Below are 16098 nucleotides of genomic sequence, written 5' to 3' on the forward strand. Positions count from 1 at the left end.
GGAGGCTATTATGGGAAGTTGAAAAGCTTCCTAGATTTTTTCTGCAATTCTGCCAAAAACATGACATAGGCAAATCCATGAAGTCACTTGAAGGGGATATACATTTGCCTTATTGTCTAAGGAGTTTACATACATACATACAACGTTGTATGTATGTATGTTACTTCCATTTTTATAATCATAGCACCTATAAAATAGATTACACTGAAAGCCAGTTTGGTGTAGGCTAGACATCAGGCTAGAAACTAAGGGATTGTGAGTTCTAGTCCCAATTTAGGCACAAAATCAGCTGGGTGACCTTGAAGACAACTGCAGGGACTAATCCAGGCAGTGGCCAGAAGTCAACACTGACTCAAAGGCAAACATGTGTAACAGTGGTGGGCTGCCCCCGGTTCAGACTGGTTCGCAAGAACCGGTAGTAAAATTGATGGGAGGCTCCACCCATTGACTCATACACCATCATAGGTGATCTGTGCATGTGGGCACGATGCAAACCGGTAGTAAAGGTAAGTAGAACCCACCCCTGGTGTGTGAGTGTGCAGACTAGCAAGGATCAGTTCAAAGCCAATTGGAAAGTTGTGGCATAGGATAACAGAGTCCTAGCCCAGCACTATAAATTCTTGTATCACAAAGCTGATACACATTTAGGCAGATAATATAAGCTGTGCACATCACCCAAAGTAAGAATTATATAGTTGGAAATCCACCCTTCCTTGGCTGCTTTTTTGCAAGCAAATATCAACATTATTTCTTTTGCAAGCTGCTCCCAAATGCAAGGGCTTCTCCATCAATACGTAGCTATTCACAGTGTTGCACTAAGGCAGGGTTCATTAATAAAGCTTCCCTGGTTGCAGCAATCTAGAACAAAATATACTATTTTCTCTTTCTCCCCTCTTCCCCCCCCCTTTGTGGTTGCTTGGTACAGCAAATTCTTACTACCATACATTATTAAAATATTTATCCCAGAAGGACAAAGAGAAGATAGTGAAATTCTGTCTTTCTCATTTAGTCATTTAATCATCACAAAGACTAAATTCAGAGGGAAGCTTTTATATTGAAAGACTTTAATTTTTCAGCAGCTGAAACAGTGAACAAATTGAAAGTGTTTTCTGAATCTGCTGCTACTGCTGTAGTTGCTGAATTTTCTTACGAACAAAAATGTTTTTTATTACTGCAAAGTGTTTTCACGCTTTTGGAACAAAAGGTTTAGAATATTAAGTCATATAGAGTCATTGAGTGGTGACAGTCGAAAGATGAAATACTGCTATGTAATTCTGCAAAATACGTCAATGTTCTGCTTTCTTCTTGTCTTTTCTCATTCTTTTGTTCTTTCCAAGAGGCTTAGATGAATTTTGCTAGAGAAATAAATTATAAAAAAATCAGATAAACATATCTAATTAATTGTTACCGTTTTACACAGATCACATTCTTTTCTGAACACTGCTAGCATATAGTCGGGGTTAATTACCTAAAATTAATATTCTATTACACTTACTTTATCCCTATTTCATGAATGCTTTGGGGAAAGTTTTATACATATAAATTATTTAAAATTAAAATTTGTGTTGGGTAAAAATTGGTTATAAAAGTAATAAAATTGTTATAATTGTTTAAATGAGAAAAACTTGCAAGAAAGTTTTCATAATTTTTTCTTAAATAAAAAACACTTCGATAAATTCACTTACAGGATACTACTGTAGTAGTGATGTTCATTGTCACTGATTAGACATGTATTTCAGCTTTACCCTTACCCATACCAAAAGAAACATATCAGAAGGAAGCTACTGCTATAGATATTTTATTAAAAACTTACAGACAGATTACTGTAATTTTGCTCCACAAGTATATTTCTGGCACAATTGTTGATGTGTTTGAAACGATCTGGTCCTAAAAGGATACCACCATACCAGCGGGATACCACCACCAAAACATTGTGGACATTCAGGATCTATATTAAAAAAATCACATACATATTCATATTTAGAAGATGATTTACAACCATCTAATTCACTTTGTTACATACAACGAGCATTTCTTAATTGTCAGCTCAACCCAACTTTTGCAGCATTGACTCCATGACTTGAAGCAAGCCATCTTCATAGTTGTGGTTGATGCCATTAAATCAGTTTTAAATCATTTTCAGACACCATGCAAATTTGATATATAGTTTTAAACAAAAACTTCTGAAAGCAGAGCTTCTGCTTTCTAATAGGTGAAAGGAGGAAGTTATAATAGGTCCAATGTTCTTTCCTGTAACTTTAAACTCCTGTTTATTCTGCCAGTCAGACCATCAGCAACAACTGAAAAGATGGCTAGATGCTTCATATTTATTTTCCGTATTCTTCCAAGGCAAAGCAAACCTAGATCTTACCTATTCGCCATATAATTTAGCATTGCCTTTCCAATCTAAGCTTTATCAGATAATGTAACCTACAATTTTGTTTTCGATGATGGATTTATAGTCTACAAAGAAATGATTGGATATTACTGTATTTTTCAGAGTATAAGATGCACCGGAGTATAAGACACACCTTTGTTTTTGGGGAGGAAAATAGGAGGGGAAACGCACCTGGTTAGGGATAAAAAACAGCTTCTAAAGCACTGCTGGTCGTCGGAGAGAGAAGCAATGAGAAAAGCAGGCGAATTCACTAGCTAGCACTTCATTAGGACTGAAAAACAGCTTCTAAAGCACAGTTGATCGTTGGAGGGAGCAGCAATGAGAAAAGCAGGCGAAGCGCAGGAGATCGCTTCACTCGCTAGCATCTCATTAGGGCTGAAAAAAAGCTTCAAAAAAGCTACATTCGGAGTATAAGATGCACCCAAATTTTCAGCCTCTTTTAGGGAGGGGGGAAGTGTGTCTTATACTCCAAAAAATATGGTACTTCATTCTAAAATTATTCATCCTGTCCAGGCAGCGATATGAATCATAGGCAAGAAAAAGTTAGAGATAAGCGGGAGAACTTTAAACACCAATTGCCACTTTATGATTCTGAAAATTAGTAATATTTTCATTCAATATACCAATTATTGATCTCTTGTCTGAATTTTCACCCATCATTGATAAAAATATTCTAAATAACAAATAATCCTCTCAAATAGGCCACTGTACCCATTAACAAAAGTTTGTCTGGTTAGAATGCTATGGCTATGAATCTCCTGATCATAAATGTTATGGCTACAAAGAATGAAAAATATCTTGTTACCAACTGATTCCTTTCACCTGCATAAGATGGAGAAGACGACCCCCGGCTGCTGTTTCACCATCATCTTCACAATCTTGTAAAAAAGTCTGCTTGTCTTCACAGTATATCCTTAAAATAAAAACAATACTAGATCACAATGGAAATATGTGTCTGATTCTATATCATATTACATTTGCTTGCTTATCAAGCTACTGCTTTTATAAAATTCTCTAAAATCCATGACTAATTTATTTGTAAAATTTATATTGCTGCCTACTCACAAATGGAGACTCAAGGCAGCTTACAAGGGCATAAAAACGCTATTTAAAAGAAATAAAAAGAATAAAAAGAAAAATAATAAAATAATAAAATAATAACCCCCACCCCCATAATTCATGAATAATCACATGTAATTCTATTGGGTCTGAAGATATAGACCCAAGAGACAGATCATTATTTAGTAGACTTTTATCCTCTTCATTATTTTGCAATAATTACTATCAAATCTTAGCTACTCACCTGTAAGCATATATGTTGTGAGTAGCACTGGCTATTTTCTTATTTTTGTACAACTCAGCAAGAATATTTTTCACCTTGGAAGAAAAATAAAGTTTCAGGCAATAATTAGGATTTATACACTTTACTTGGAGATTTTGCAAACTACTTATTGATGCTTAAGTCTTGTATATTTGAATACAATTAAGTGCAACTTTGATCTGAAAATATAAAATGCATATTTTAGCCAACACACTCTCTTTCTCTTAGAATAGATTGTACTTTCTAGCTCTTTTGAGAAGCACTCTTGGCTGACAATTGGGGCAGAAACATAAATTTGAATTCTAACTTCCTTCCCTTCAATAGAAAAGAGATCACAAAATTGCTCCTTTAGGGAACTCTGCTTCTAAGATTTGGTAAATTCTTAGGAACAGATGATAAGAATAGACAACAGGGAGATGGCAAATGCCCAGAAGTAACTTTCCTCCTTAACTGAATTGAGTAGGAATTTAGGATGCAAGGCATTTATTATTATATTAAATAAGCGTTATGGATAAAATAAAGAAATCAAGCAGGCAAAAATGTAGAAGAAAAAATTGTGGAAAGAGATGTAAAAACAAGTTATAAATTGATGGTGTTATCATACATAGAAAATAGAGCAGCTCTCAGATTCCACACTAAATGGTAGAAATAATATTACCAATATTGTCGTCAAAACTAATCAATTCTTATCAGATGCCACAAAAAAGCACTATCCAATTTATAGAAACTCAAATGATCTTCGAGGATAAATATGAAACAGCAGTAATTAAGTTAGCAGATTTAATCTTTGGTATTCAACATTAATATTTCAGATTGTTGGGTTGGATCTAGATTTGGGCCTAATTAAGAATACACTTACAAAAATCAGGAAATCTGTTCTAAGTATGACTAACCCATTAGTGATACTTAAGTCGCTATACTTAGTGCTTTTCTTCTATGAAATCAAAATGTATAGGACTGAAATATTTTAACTTTGCTTGCATCCTTCCTAGTAAATTGCAGAATCCAATGGGTTAGCTTGTAGTAATAAATATGTCTTCTCTAACACATCTGTTTCCATTGTCTGCATTACAGTCACAAAAGATTTCAATAAATAATTAGGGTGTACTTTTTAAGTTGTCTTTTTCCTGTCTCCCTTCAAATATAGTAACAACTGTATTATTCTTATCAGAGAGATTACATTTCCCTATATAATAAAGGCTGGGTAAAGAAACTGTTTTAATAAACAATGCATAATTAATACCACTTTAAGCAAAACAATATTAAAGTTCTGAGAGCTTGAGAAAACATGTCTGGCAAGCAAACAGCATTTAATTCAAAAGAGAAAAGTCATTCCTCTAGAGTCATCAAAATACATCTTCAATATTTATCTTTGTTGTGTTTCTATTATTTCAAAGCAAATTCTCTTACTGTGTCAGTGAGAAGAACACTGCTGAAGTGTAGCTCATACTTCTCATATACAATATCTCTCTCTTCCTATACTTGATCTTAGTTAAAAGGCCAAGACAAGTGACCAATGAGGTCAATGTGGCTAAATAAAGAGTGCTATCATTACCTATAGGTTCATTTGTATATAACAAAAATGTTCCACAACACACGTAAAAAGGAATAAATCGGAACATCATGAGACACGTGCATGAAGAAAAGCAGCTTTTCTTTAAAAACTTTTAAGTGTAATGGAACATATCCCAAAACAAATGGGCCCCACAAGTGGGTTATCCATAGTCTTCCAGATATTGGTGGAGCCTAATCAATAAAAACCTTAATCGCAGTAGTTATGGATAATGGGCACTGAGGTCAAATAACCTGAGGAGAACCAGGGACTTTATAATCAATAGGAGCTTTGTGTGTATATTTTATCTGCCCACCCATGCTGTTCTCTGATCTGTGTGACTGTTGCATAACCATAAGTGAGATCTTATAGGATCCTTTAGTCACAAAGACATGATAGTAGAGGTAGATAAACTGGCATTGTCAAAATCTTTGAATGATAACTTGCAACACTGCCTATTAATATAGTTGGTTCCACCCAGCTATCTACCTGTCATGCTACTGTATTTTTGTATATTTTGCCAATATAAGTATCTGAGACAAGACAGGAAATACAATAATTGTAACTGTTTTTAATTAAAATTATATCCTGGCTTTCTATTTTAATAGTTTCTGAACATCTAATGATAAAGATGCCGCTTGTAATTAAAACCTTGATGTTTTTGAATAAAAACACACCAGGAAAAAGAAAATGATGATTCACCAAATAAAATGTTATTTTCAGTGGTGGGTTTCTATCGGTTCGCCCCAGTTCAAGCGAACCGGTAGCAGCGGCGGGAGGCTCCAACCACCTACCCGGACGTCATCACGGATGCTCTGCGCATGTGCAGAAGGTTCTGTGCATGCGCAGAAGCACCGCAAGCAAAGCAAGCGGGCACTCGCACTCAGAGTTCTGAACCAGTAGCGAAAGTAAGTGAAATCCACTACTGGTTATTTTCCATGCAAACTAACTTAGATACCAACAGATAATGATCCAGTCCAGATATCAGACCCGCATTAAAAATACAGTATTTTTCCGAGTATAAGACGCACCGGAGTATAAGATGCACCTACCTTTTTTGGTGAGGAAAAGAAGAAAAAGAAATCTCCCTCTGCCTCTGAGCAATTTTGCCTCGTTGCAGCAAACAGCAAACAGCTTGCTGTTTACTTTCATTTTCGTTTTCATCATAGCTTGATTAGCACAAGGAAAAAAAATCTGTTCCAGTAATTTACCTCTTTGCAGCAAGCAGCAGAGTCCTGCGCAAAACAGCTGAGAGCAAATCAGCTGAGAGTCGGGAGGCTGATGCAATCAACTTGTGCTAATTAGGTTGTGCTGAAGCTGAAAGGAGCTGTTTTTTCTTCCTGTTTGCTTGCAAGGAGGTAACTGCTGCGAGGCAGAGGCCAAAGGGTGGGGGCCAGTGGGTGGGCGGGGCTACATTTGGTGTATAAGACGCACCTAAATTTTCACCCCCTTTTAGGGGGGAAAAAGGTGTGTCTTATACTCCAAAAAATACGGTAATGTAATTCTATTATTACAGAACAAAAATTGCTTACTATTAAAGAGTGTTTACTGTAATAAAAATGCAACACAGATGCTAGTTAGAAATTTTCCCTAGATTTAGTGTCGATGCTACACTAATGCAGCCAGGATGAGTTTTGGAGAAAAAGCAGGTGGAAAGTCATGGTGTTGCTGTCTGAAAATAATATTCTCTAATTAGCAGCTAGTGCCTAAATATTTGTTTTTGATATATCATCTTACACACTAACCCACTTAGAAAAAAGTTCTACCTGAATTGATGCACACTAAAGTAGATGTCATACTCTGCCCTCCTGAGTACTTTGCCACATTGCTATGTCTCCCACAGCATTCAGAATTCTTTATTCTTTTTCCTTCATTCAGTCTTGTTATCCTGCCCATTCAAAGGCTGATATCTTTCATAAGACAATAGAAGTTTCTAACTGGTTTCCTTTGCTTGTCCATGAGTTAGTCCAGGAATTTAGTATTTGTTTCAGTAGTATTAAGCCTCTTAATATCCCAGACAATTATTTTCTCATGTCTCATTTGTTATCCATCATTCTTGTCTATGATCCATGTCTCAACCTTCTCTAGCTTCATTCTGATCTTGTTTTAGTCTATGTTAAATCTTTCATTCATTTGCAATTCACGTACTAATGGGCCTGTCTATAAAGAAGCGGTATAGATACTATAAGTTGCCAGACAGTAAGCTAAATTTATAACGCACCAAATTGTCTTTTCTTGATACCACATTTCCCACACATTTGCATAGGTTACAAGCAAAATACCCAAATGCTATTTTCACTTCCAGTTGTTCATCAGTCAACATAATGCATTGATATAGTACTTATTTTTCCGCAGCAGCAGCATGGCCCTGTTTCCAAATCCACATAATCAGAAAATCCTTCTTCATAACAACTTACCCATAGGACCACTCAACCTGAGAAAAAAGCTGCTGTAACATACTGCAGTTTACAGACATTAGAGCCAAAAAAATAAAATCAGAATCTCCACCATATATGAACTTCTAGATTAATCAATTACTGAATGGGATAGTGAGGTCTGCAAATTCATAATACTATCAAGCAGTTCTTTGATGTTTTTCAATTAATTTATAGATGTGAATATGCTGAACCAATAAGTATAACCTATTGGATAACATAATGACATGATTGATTGAAAGCAGGCTTTACTAACCTGTTTGAGGCACACAACAGGTGCTAAATGTGCCTGAAATGTGCTGCGTCGGTCTGTAATTGGGTTCCCATGATAAATTGGAGGTAACTCTTCATCTGAAAATTGAAAAATTCAGATTTTGTGCAAGGATAGCTTACTGAACTTCCTACGTATTTCAAATAGAATTTTGAAATATTTTCTTCACAAATATTATCTCTGGGCTCTTTAAATATTAATAACAAACAATGATTTCTAGTCATGTTCATCAATCTTTAAAATTTTCCTTTTCTATGTTTATTGCTTTTAAGACTTTAATCCTGTTTTTCAGCCAAATGCAAAGCATGGGTTAGCTCAAACGAGGAAACAAGATAGAACAATGATGGCGAACCTATGGCACACATGCTGGAAGTGGCACGCAGAGCCATCTCTCTGGGCATGCCAGCCGTCTTTCGTTGCTCTTCCGGGTTCCATGTGTGCCAGAAACCAGACAATCGCCGGAAACTGGAAGCTTAGCTTTCCGGCGCGCGCATGTACGCGGGGGAGCTGCTCTTCCGGTTTCTGGCGCTCCCGCGCATGTGCGCCAAGGAGCTGCTCTTCTGGTTTCTGGCGCCCCCCTCACACACGTGTGCTCCCGTTTCGGCACTCGGTACCGAAAAGGTTCGCCAACACTGAGATAGAAGAATACAAAGAAACAGACTGTAGAAGTAAAAATTCACACTTAGCCCAAATAATCTAATCACCAATATTTCGCTATACTATTTACAAAGAACCAAGAAAACTAGGTTAAGGAATTAAGATTCCTTCATCTTAGAATTCTGTTATTTGTTCCTTTCTTGTTTCAACTGGGACCTAGATTTTAGAAACTGACATATTTGCTTAGAACCCTGTGCATTATGAAGTATCTCTAAAAATCAGATCCAAAGGACTGCACAGTCTTAACAAATATCTGAGATATAGAAATATAAGCAACTATATATGAATATTTACAGTATATGTATATGTATATGTATATGCACATGTATGTTGGAATCCTATGTAGCCAGAGCTGTAGATCCCGAAGCAGTGTTTATTTCAACACTTTCCCCAATTCAGATATTCATATCTGACATATGGACATAGGGAAGAGGAAACTGCATGGCCCTGTCACACCTTTGTACAATAGTAAAACGTATGTTTGACAAGTAGGAGATCCATGTCCATCCCATTATCGAAGAAGAAAAAAGCACTCTCATTTCCTAATGATGAAGGCAATCTGTGTTAATATTACAAAGCTAGATGAACCAGTGACTTGTCTTAATATACTGTAGAGCAACTTCTCTGTTGTTATGATCTCATTCTCTTCATAGGGGCTTCATGTTCTCATATCCCTTGAGCTGCTTTTCCTCTTTATTGTTATATAAGCTTAAGTGAACTATAATGGGACAGCAATAGCAACTTTACCTTTTTTTTCAGACAGATCAAAATTCAACTTTATAGCTGTACAATCTGGAAGAAGTTCATATTCCAGTGCAAATTCTTCTTCATAGTCCACATCTGTTTCTTCTGTAATTTTTTTATTATCTGAGCCTACTGGTAAAAAAATCAATGCGAGTTAATACTTACAGTATTTCAGTGGCAAGAGCTCTAAAGAAATCAATATTAAAATTCCATTTCCATGCTATTTTGCCCACTACATCTTTATGTACTTTTTATATTTGAAGATTTACAGGTGCTTGTAGTATTTTCCTGACCTTTATGTGTTTTCTATCAAACCTGAAATATGTAACACTTTGTCTGTCTGTCTGACTGTCTGACTGTTTGTCTATTGATCTATCGATCTATCCAATTCATAAAGCTTGCATATTTCACCTGCTCACTCTCTGAAATATAACACTGCAGAAACGACAACATGCACCTAAACATGACCCTATGTCAATACTAAAATGACACTATGCAAATCATATATAGAAACCAAAATACAGGTAAGTGGACAGGCAAGATGGCTAACATTTCAAAGTGAAAAAGTTTGGCCTATTTGCTATGCTGCCATAATGCCCCTCATATTGCTACATTTCATTTTGTCCACAAATACCTTCTACTTATTTTCAATTATAAGCCAATTTCCTGCTATATAAAGAGGCCAAACAACACATTGCATATTACCCGATTCAGATGACTGGGATTTTTCTATCAAAATCTCACGTATCTTCTCTACCCACAGATAAAGAATGCTTTCACCAAGGTTCTGTCTGAAACAAGCCAATTACAGATGATATATCAAGAAGCTCTTAATTTAGAAATAAGAACTGAATGCGAAAAATCCTATATTTTAATATCACAGAATAAGGCCCACAAAGCACCAGGTAAACTGACCTCATGTAAAATTCCAATTTTGTTTTCTCTAAACTTTCTCCCAGAAAATCACTTTTACATACAGTAATGATCCAAATGGAGAACACCAATCAGTACCTATGTCATTCAACTTCAGGGGCTTTCCCAAAATGAGTCTATTCAGATCTCTTAGCATGGGTTTAACTAGAAGCTTTAGAAGGCACAGTTGTGCTGCAGCAAACACAAGAGTTTCTGCAATGTCTCTTTATTACGTGCAATAATCACCATATAACATTAAGACGACTTGCAAAAGCAATTTGGGACAGGCAGTACTTTGTTGCAGAAATGTATGACATTTAACTTGACATACATTTTGATCATGTAGATCTCTGGATCCCAAACATAATTCTTCAAGCAATTCTCGATCATGAAAGAAAAGAGGCCCATTCTCCCTGTCTAAAATCTAGGTATATAAATTTTTCGGAAACATATCTGTTTTACTATACTTTTTGCATTGTACTGCCACCTGCTGGAATTATCAGTATTTAGATTTTTAAAAATACAAATACTGTACATTTTTAAAACTGTACCTTAAAACAGGATAGAAATATATACTACTTACACATAGATTTCTTCTAGATGATTTGCCAGTTCTGCATATTCCTTTTGTAAAATCCAAGGAGCACTGGAACATAATGAGCATGTCAGTTTCTATTGAAAGCATTTTCTAAACCATATCCTATTTATGTATCATCAAAATTGCAAGTTATTAATAAGTATAGTTACAATATAATTATTAAATATCTACGCTTAAATTTTTAATGTATATTGTACGGAGTATAATTATTATATAAACATATACGCTCCCCAATTCATCCTAGGTTCTCCAATGAATTGGAGAACATCCATGTTTAAGTAATAATTAGGTTTTTAAGTAGCCTAGTGTTAACAGAATAAAATACAGAATAAGAACATTTCCACATCTAGCCTCGTCTTAGCATGAAGCAGTGATTCTCAACTTCAGCAACTTTAAGATGTGTGGCTGGGAAATTCTGAGTTGATCCACATGTCTTAAAGTTGCTGAAGTTCAGAAACTCTGATCTAAACTGTCAATGCCCCATCAGCAGCTGCTTCCAGTCAGGTAATACCCCTCTATCAAAGGCTCTTTGGAAAACCACTGTTATAACATTCTTGTAAAATGACAGTAACGAGGGAGCCAACCTGACCATGGGAAGTATGCTATTTCAGGGAAAGGAAGTTATGACCAAGAAAGTCTGTTTTGGAGTGTCTACCACCTTCATGTCTTAAGGGGAAGGAACCTACAAGATCCCCCTGGTCTAAATGTGTTGGGCAAACAGAATTTATCCAGATCAGATAGTAGTAAATAAAGGTAATGAGAAGTCGAGCCATAATGGATTAACAGCACTTTGAACAGTATCCGAATGCTTACTGGCTATCAATGCACTCCCACAAAATTGATACAATTCTACTAATTTTTAATCACCATGCAGGTAATGACATTCAGTGCCACACTCCTTCCAACTTGCCTTCAGGGCAACCCCATGAAGTGTAAATTGCAGTAATATAACCAAGAGATTAGGGGCATAAACTATTGTTACCATTATCGGGCAGATCCTAGAAAGGCCAAATTGGCACACCAGTTGAAGCTGAACAAAGGGTCTCCTTGACACATCTTCCACTGCATGCCCAGTCAGAGAGGAAAACTGGATTATATTAGCTACTCATTATTCAACATCCTGAATTACTGGATGACCTCTCCCTGCGACTTCACACATATGTAAAAATAGAAATGCCAATCCCTGAGTACCCCACCCTAGACTATACAAGGATTTGACGATTGATTAGGACTGCCCACTCAGAAAACAAAAGAACCATGCAATAAAATGTTTCCAATCCCCAACACTCACAATCCCCCCAAAGTATCACGGTTGATGATATTTAATGTTACTGAAAGGTTATACACAACCTCCATCTAAATCTTGCCAGCAACCATTCACTAGAGCGATCAATACCATTTCCAGACTGAAATTAATCCAGATAATCTATTTCATAAGGGGGTCACATATCCTCTGTTTCTTTTCTCAAGAACTCAATCTGATAATCAAGAACCCTGATAATGAAACACTGTAGATATGGGTACACATCTTCTCAGTTGGTGTCTGCACTTTGGAATGTTCCCTCTCTGAGAGGTGTGAGGTGCCCATTGTATTTTTTGAATAATTGTTGAAGATCTTTCTGTTTATTCAGGTCTTTTCTATGTTAATTCTACATTTTTGTTGTTGTTAGTTGCAAAGTTGTGTCTGACCCATTACGACCCCATGGACAATGTTTCTCCAGGCTTTCCTGTCCTCTACCATCCTCTGGAGTACATTTAAGCTCATGCCTACTGCTTCAGTGACTCCATCCAGCCACCTCTTTCTCTGTCGTCCCTTTCTTCTTTTGCCCTCAATCTTTCCCAGCATTAGGCTCTTCTCCAGTGAGTCCTTCCTTCTCATTAGGTGGCCAAAGTATTTGAGTTTCATCTTCAGGATCTGGCCTTCTAAAGAGCAGTCAGGGTTGATCTCCTCCAATTCTACATAAGTGCATCCTTTTTCTCCCAACTCTTTAAAGAATATGAATTTCTTTATTCATTCATTGTGTTCCATTATATACTACATATTCACAATCTACAGATTGGCCAGCAGAGTTTAACCACAGAACCAACAAATAATACAGACCAAAGTAAAAGTAGCACAAAATAAAACACAAACATAAGATTATTGAAAATTGAAACAAAACAAAATAGCTATTATAAAAAAAAATACCTCAAACAGAAATTAAAGCTATATATAAGCTACATAGCACCAGCTATTGGATGTCTGGCAATAAAACAGGTGTGGCTGCTATGGAGGAAAGCTAAAAAAAATGAAAATATTTTAGAGTTTCTGTTACAGCATAACAAAATTATTTGGGGAGGATTATAGTTAAGAGTTGCCTATTATTAAAATGATATATCGTTCTGGAAAGCATGTACTTACTTAAGTTGATAAATAGGTGGTGCTGAAGTTGGATATTCAGGAGGCAGAATCACCTGCAAGATTTTAACAGTCAACTAACAATAGTATCTTCTTTTAAAAAATAGCTGGGAAAAATATCCATAAGATCAATTCTGAAATACTGTAATATTATAAAAGTACACAAAAAGATGTAGTCTTAGACTATACAGTCCTATACGATAAAGTAAGTACAATTTGTTTTACTATAAACAGATCTGAGAGCATAAAGGTCATTTAATTCTCCCCCTTTCCAACTCTTTGCAGAACTGTATGCACTACTAGCAATTTTTAAAAGAAACAACTATATCTAACATTAAAATTGTTTTAGAGAAAGAAAAAGAAAAACCTACAAAGAAAAACCCTATACTCTGATGAGGTCTACTTTCAAAGTATAGTCCCAATTATATAACTATAAACTTACCTGCAAATTGAGAGTCCACTTTGGCTGTGCTGAGCAATCACTAATCTTAATGCAAAAAATTTTCTCATCTTCATCAACAGTGCACCATTCATCACCATATATAGCTGATAGAGCTTCAATTTCTTCGGTCTGCAAAATGATGTTATATGTAATTAGTTTAAGTTATTTTACTTTGAACCCTTTTTTTCCCCCTTCTGTTCAATCATGTCCAATTCTTTAAGACAAGTCCCTGAAGTTTTCTTGGCAAGTTCTTTTCAGAAATGGCTTGCAATTATAGCTGAAAGAGAATGGAAATAAATACCTGTCTAGAAACTCTGAGGTGTTTGCAGTGAAAGAGTGAAAAGATAAAGCTCAGATATATAATTAGCTTTTATTAGAGATATAAAAAAGCTCCCAACATAAAGATCCAGCTACAACAGGATCTAGCAATCCAACCATATATATATCAGACTGCAGAATATAAATATTTGATGTTATCACCACTTTCAAATACTGGGTAAGAAGAATATGCACATTTTAACAAACAGTGATTTTTTTTTAACTTCCTGTTGTGTATGATTTTTGTACATCCCAGCACAAAGTATCATCTATTTCTGTTTTTTGAAGTCCAGCACATTTTTATTATATTAAGCCGTGGTGGCGCAGTGATTAGAATGTAGTACTACAGGCTGCAGTTTACTGATTGCTGGCTGCCAGCAGTTTGGCAGTTCGAGTCTCATCAGCTCAACGTTGACTCAGCTTTCCATCTTTCCAAAGCCGATAAAATGAGGACCCGGATTGTTAGAGGCAATATGCTGACACTGTAAACCGCTTAGAGAGGGCTGTAAAGCACTGTGAAATGGTATATAAGTCTAAGTGCTATTGCTATATTATATATTCAAGGTGTTGAGAAAACCCATGGAAAGTGTGTGTGTGTGTGTGTGTGTGTGTGTGTGTGTGTGTGTGTGTGTAGGTGCCTTGACCTAACATGTCAGTAGGAAAGATATAGTTGAGGAAATGAAACTAATAGGAACACTGGGTAAATAAATTTTTAATATTTTATAATTTTAAGGGAAATGAAAGTTGCATGAAATAAACATGTTCCTTGAACTTCAAAAAGAGAGATCTAGAACAATACACACAATTCTGCAAGGTTCTAGGCTTTAGTAGTCCCACTCCCCCACTTTTCTTGATATTTCAAGATTGCCAAAGAGTGGAGAGGTATGATGGATTTTGAACACAGATTTTGAGCATTCTTTCAAAACACTTTAGCTTCTCAAACCTATAGGCTTGATGGAATCCATGGATGGCACCCACAGCTTGCTGTACACCTGTTTGACGCTTTCCCGAGTCTGCTTGGACTTGTGAAATTTACAGGCTTTGTCGGTTGCAACCTTCTCTTTTGACATGAATAGTAAAGGATAGATGTTTTGAAAAGTACTAACAATGATATAGCTAAGTAGAACTTCCATGTTCAAAGGCAGTGTATCTCAGAGCATGGTCTGCAAGCGCCTATTGCTTCAACTCCCCACTTACGAACTTCATTGAATTACTATATCTGATCCCTGCGTGGCCACCTGGTCGCCGGATGTTTCTAATGTGGGAGAGAATCCCAAATCTGACCATTCCCTTCGAGCCCATCCCCTATCCCCACCCCCTTTGTCATGTTCTCAGAACAAAACTCCTCGCCTCTTGGCTAAAACCGAACCATCACCACCACTTTCCTATCACATGGAGCCGAGCACTGCTTACTTGCTTTTGCGTTGTTTCCGAGTCGCTCGGCGCCGCCGCCATTCCTCCCACGAAAGGTGGGTCTCATTGTCCTACGGAACTTCACAGATCCTTTGAAGGGAAAGCCGGACGAGTTGTGTCTGCACTCCACGCACGCGCAGTGGTGCGCTTGAAGCTCTTTGCCTCCTCCCGCATTTCAACTGAATGCAAAGCAGAGATAAGAGAGCCCGGGATAAGAAAGCCTTCTAAGAGCGCCCGGGAAGCTTCCTTCACGCTTTGGGGGTCTTCGGGCTTGGGGCGGATGATTGTGAGAAAGAGATCGCGTTCGTAAACCGAGTAGGGTGCAGGGTTGCCAGTGCTGGGTTTTTAAACCCAGATGCTTCTTTGGGTTTCCAGGTTTTTATTTAAAAATCTATTTTTCTATACATTAATTTGTATGTATCAAATAAATAAGAATAATATAGTTTAAAACTGATGTATTGGGGGGGTTATTTAGAATCTGGGTTTATTTGAACACCAAATCTTGCCTTTTTTTAGGAAAACCTCCTTGCAGCTCTGGTTGGGTCCATGCTTCAATTAATAGGGATGATGTGCGATGTGATTTAAATGTAGTTTTCTGAACAAGAATATGGACGTGAGTTTGCAATTGGCTGGAGTAAG

The 16098-nt window shown here is 36.6% G+C and overlaps 1 protein-coding gene across 2 annotated transcripts; it reads right to left on the minus strand.

The window, feature by feature from the left end:
- Nucleotides 1-1115: 1115 nt before the first annotated feature.
- Nucleotides 1116-15557, minus strand: IMPACT (impact RWD domain protein). Of its 2 annotated transcripts, none has more exons than XM_070942337.1 (11): nucleotides 15460-15557; nucleotides 13729-13857; nucleotides 13290-13342; nucleotides 10874-10936; nucleotides 10084-10169; nucleotides 9382-9507; nucleotides 7963-8057; nucleotides 3702-3775; nucleotides 3221-3311; nucleotides 1814-1948; nucleotides 1116-1355 (listed from the first exon to the last, which is right to left on the minus strand). In XM_070942337.1, the coding sequence occupies exons 1-11, from the start codon at nucleotides 15499-15501 to the stop codon at nucleotides 1287-1289; spliced, it is 963 nt and encodes a 320-aa protein (XP_070798438.1). In that variant the 5' UTR covers nucleotides 15502-15557; the 3' UTR covers nucleotides 1116-1286. The 2 variants fall into 2 exon arrangements, with proteins under 2 accessions (XP_070798438.1, XP_070798437.1); XM_070942336.1 differs by having other exon boundaries at nucleotides 9382-9510.
- Between the last annotated feature and the right edge of the window lie 541 nt (nucleotides 15558-16098).

Source organism: Pituophis catenifer, unplaced genomic scaffold (genome assembly GCF_029215685.1).
Source record: "Pituophis catenifer annectens isolate HBS135680 unplaced genomic scaffold, rPitCat1.0.hap2 SCAF_3, whole genome shotgun sequence".
Lineage (NCBI taxonomy): Eukaryota > Metazoa > Chordata > Lepidosauria > Squamata > Colubridae > Pituophis > Pituophis catenifer.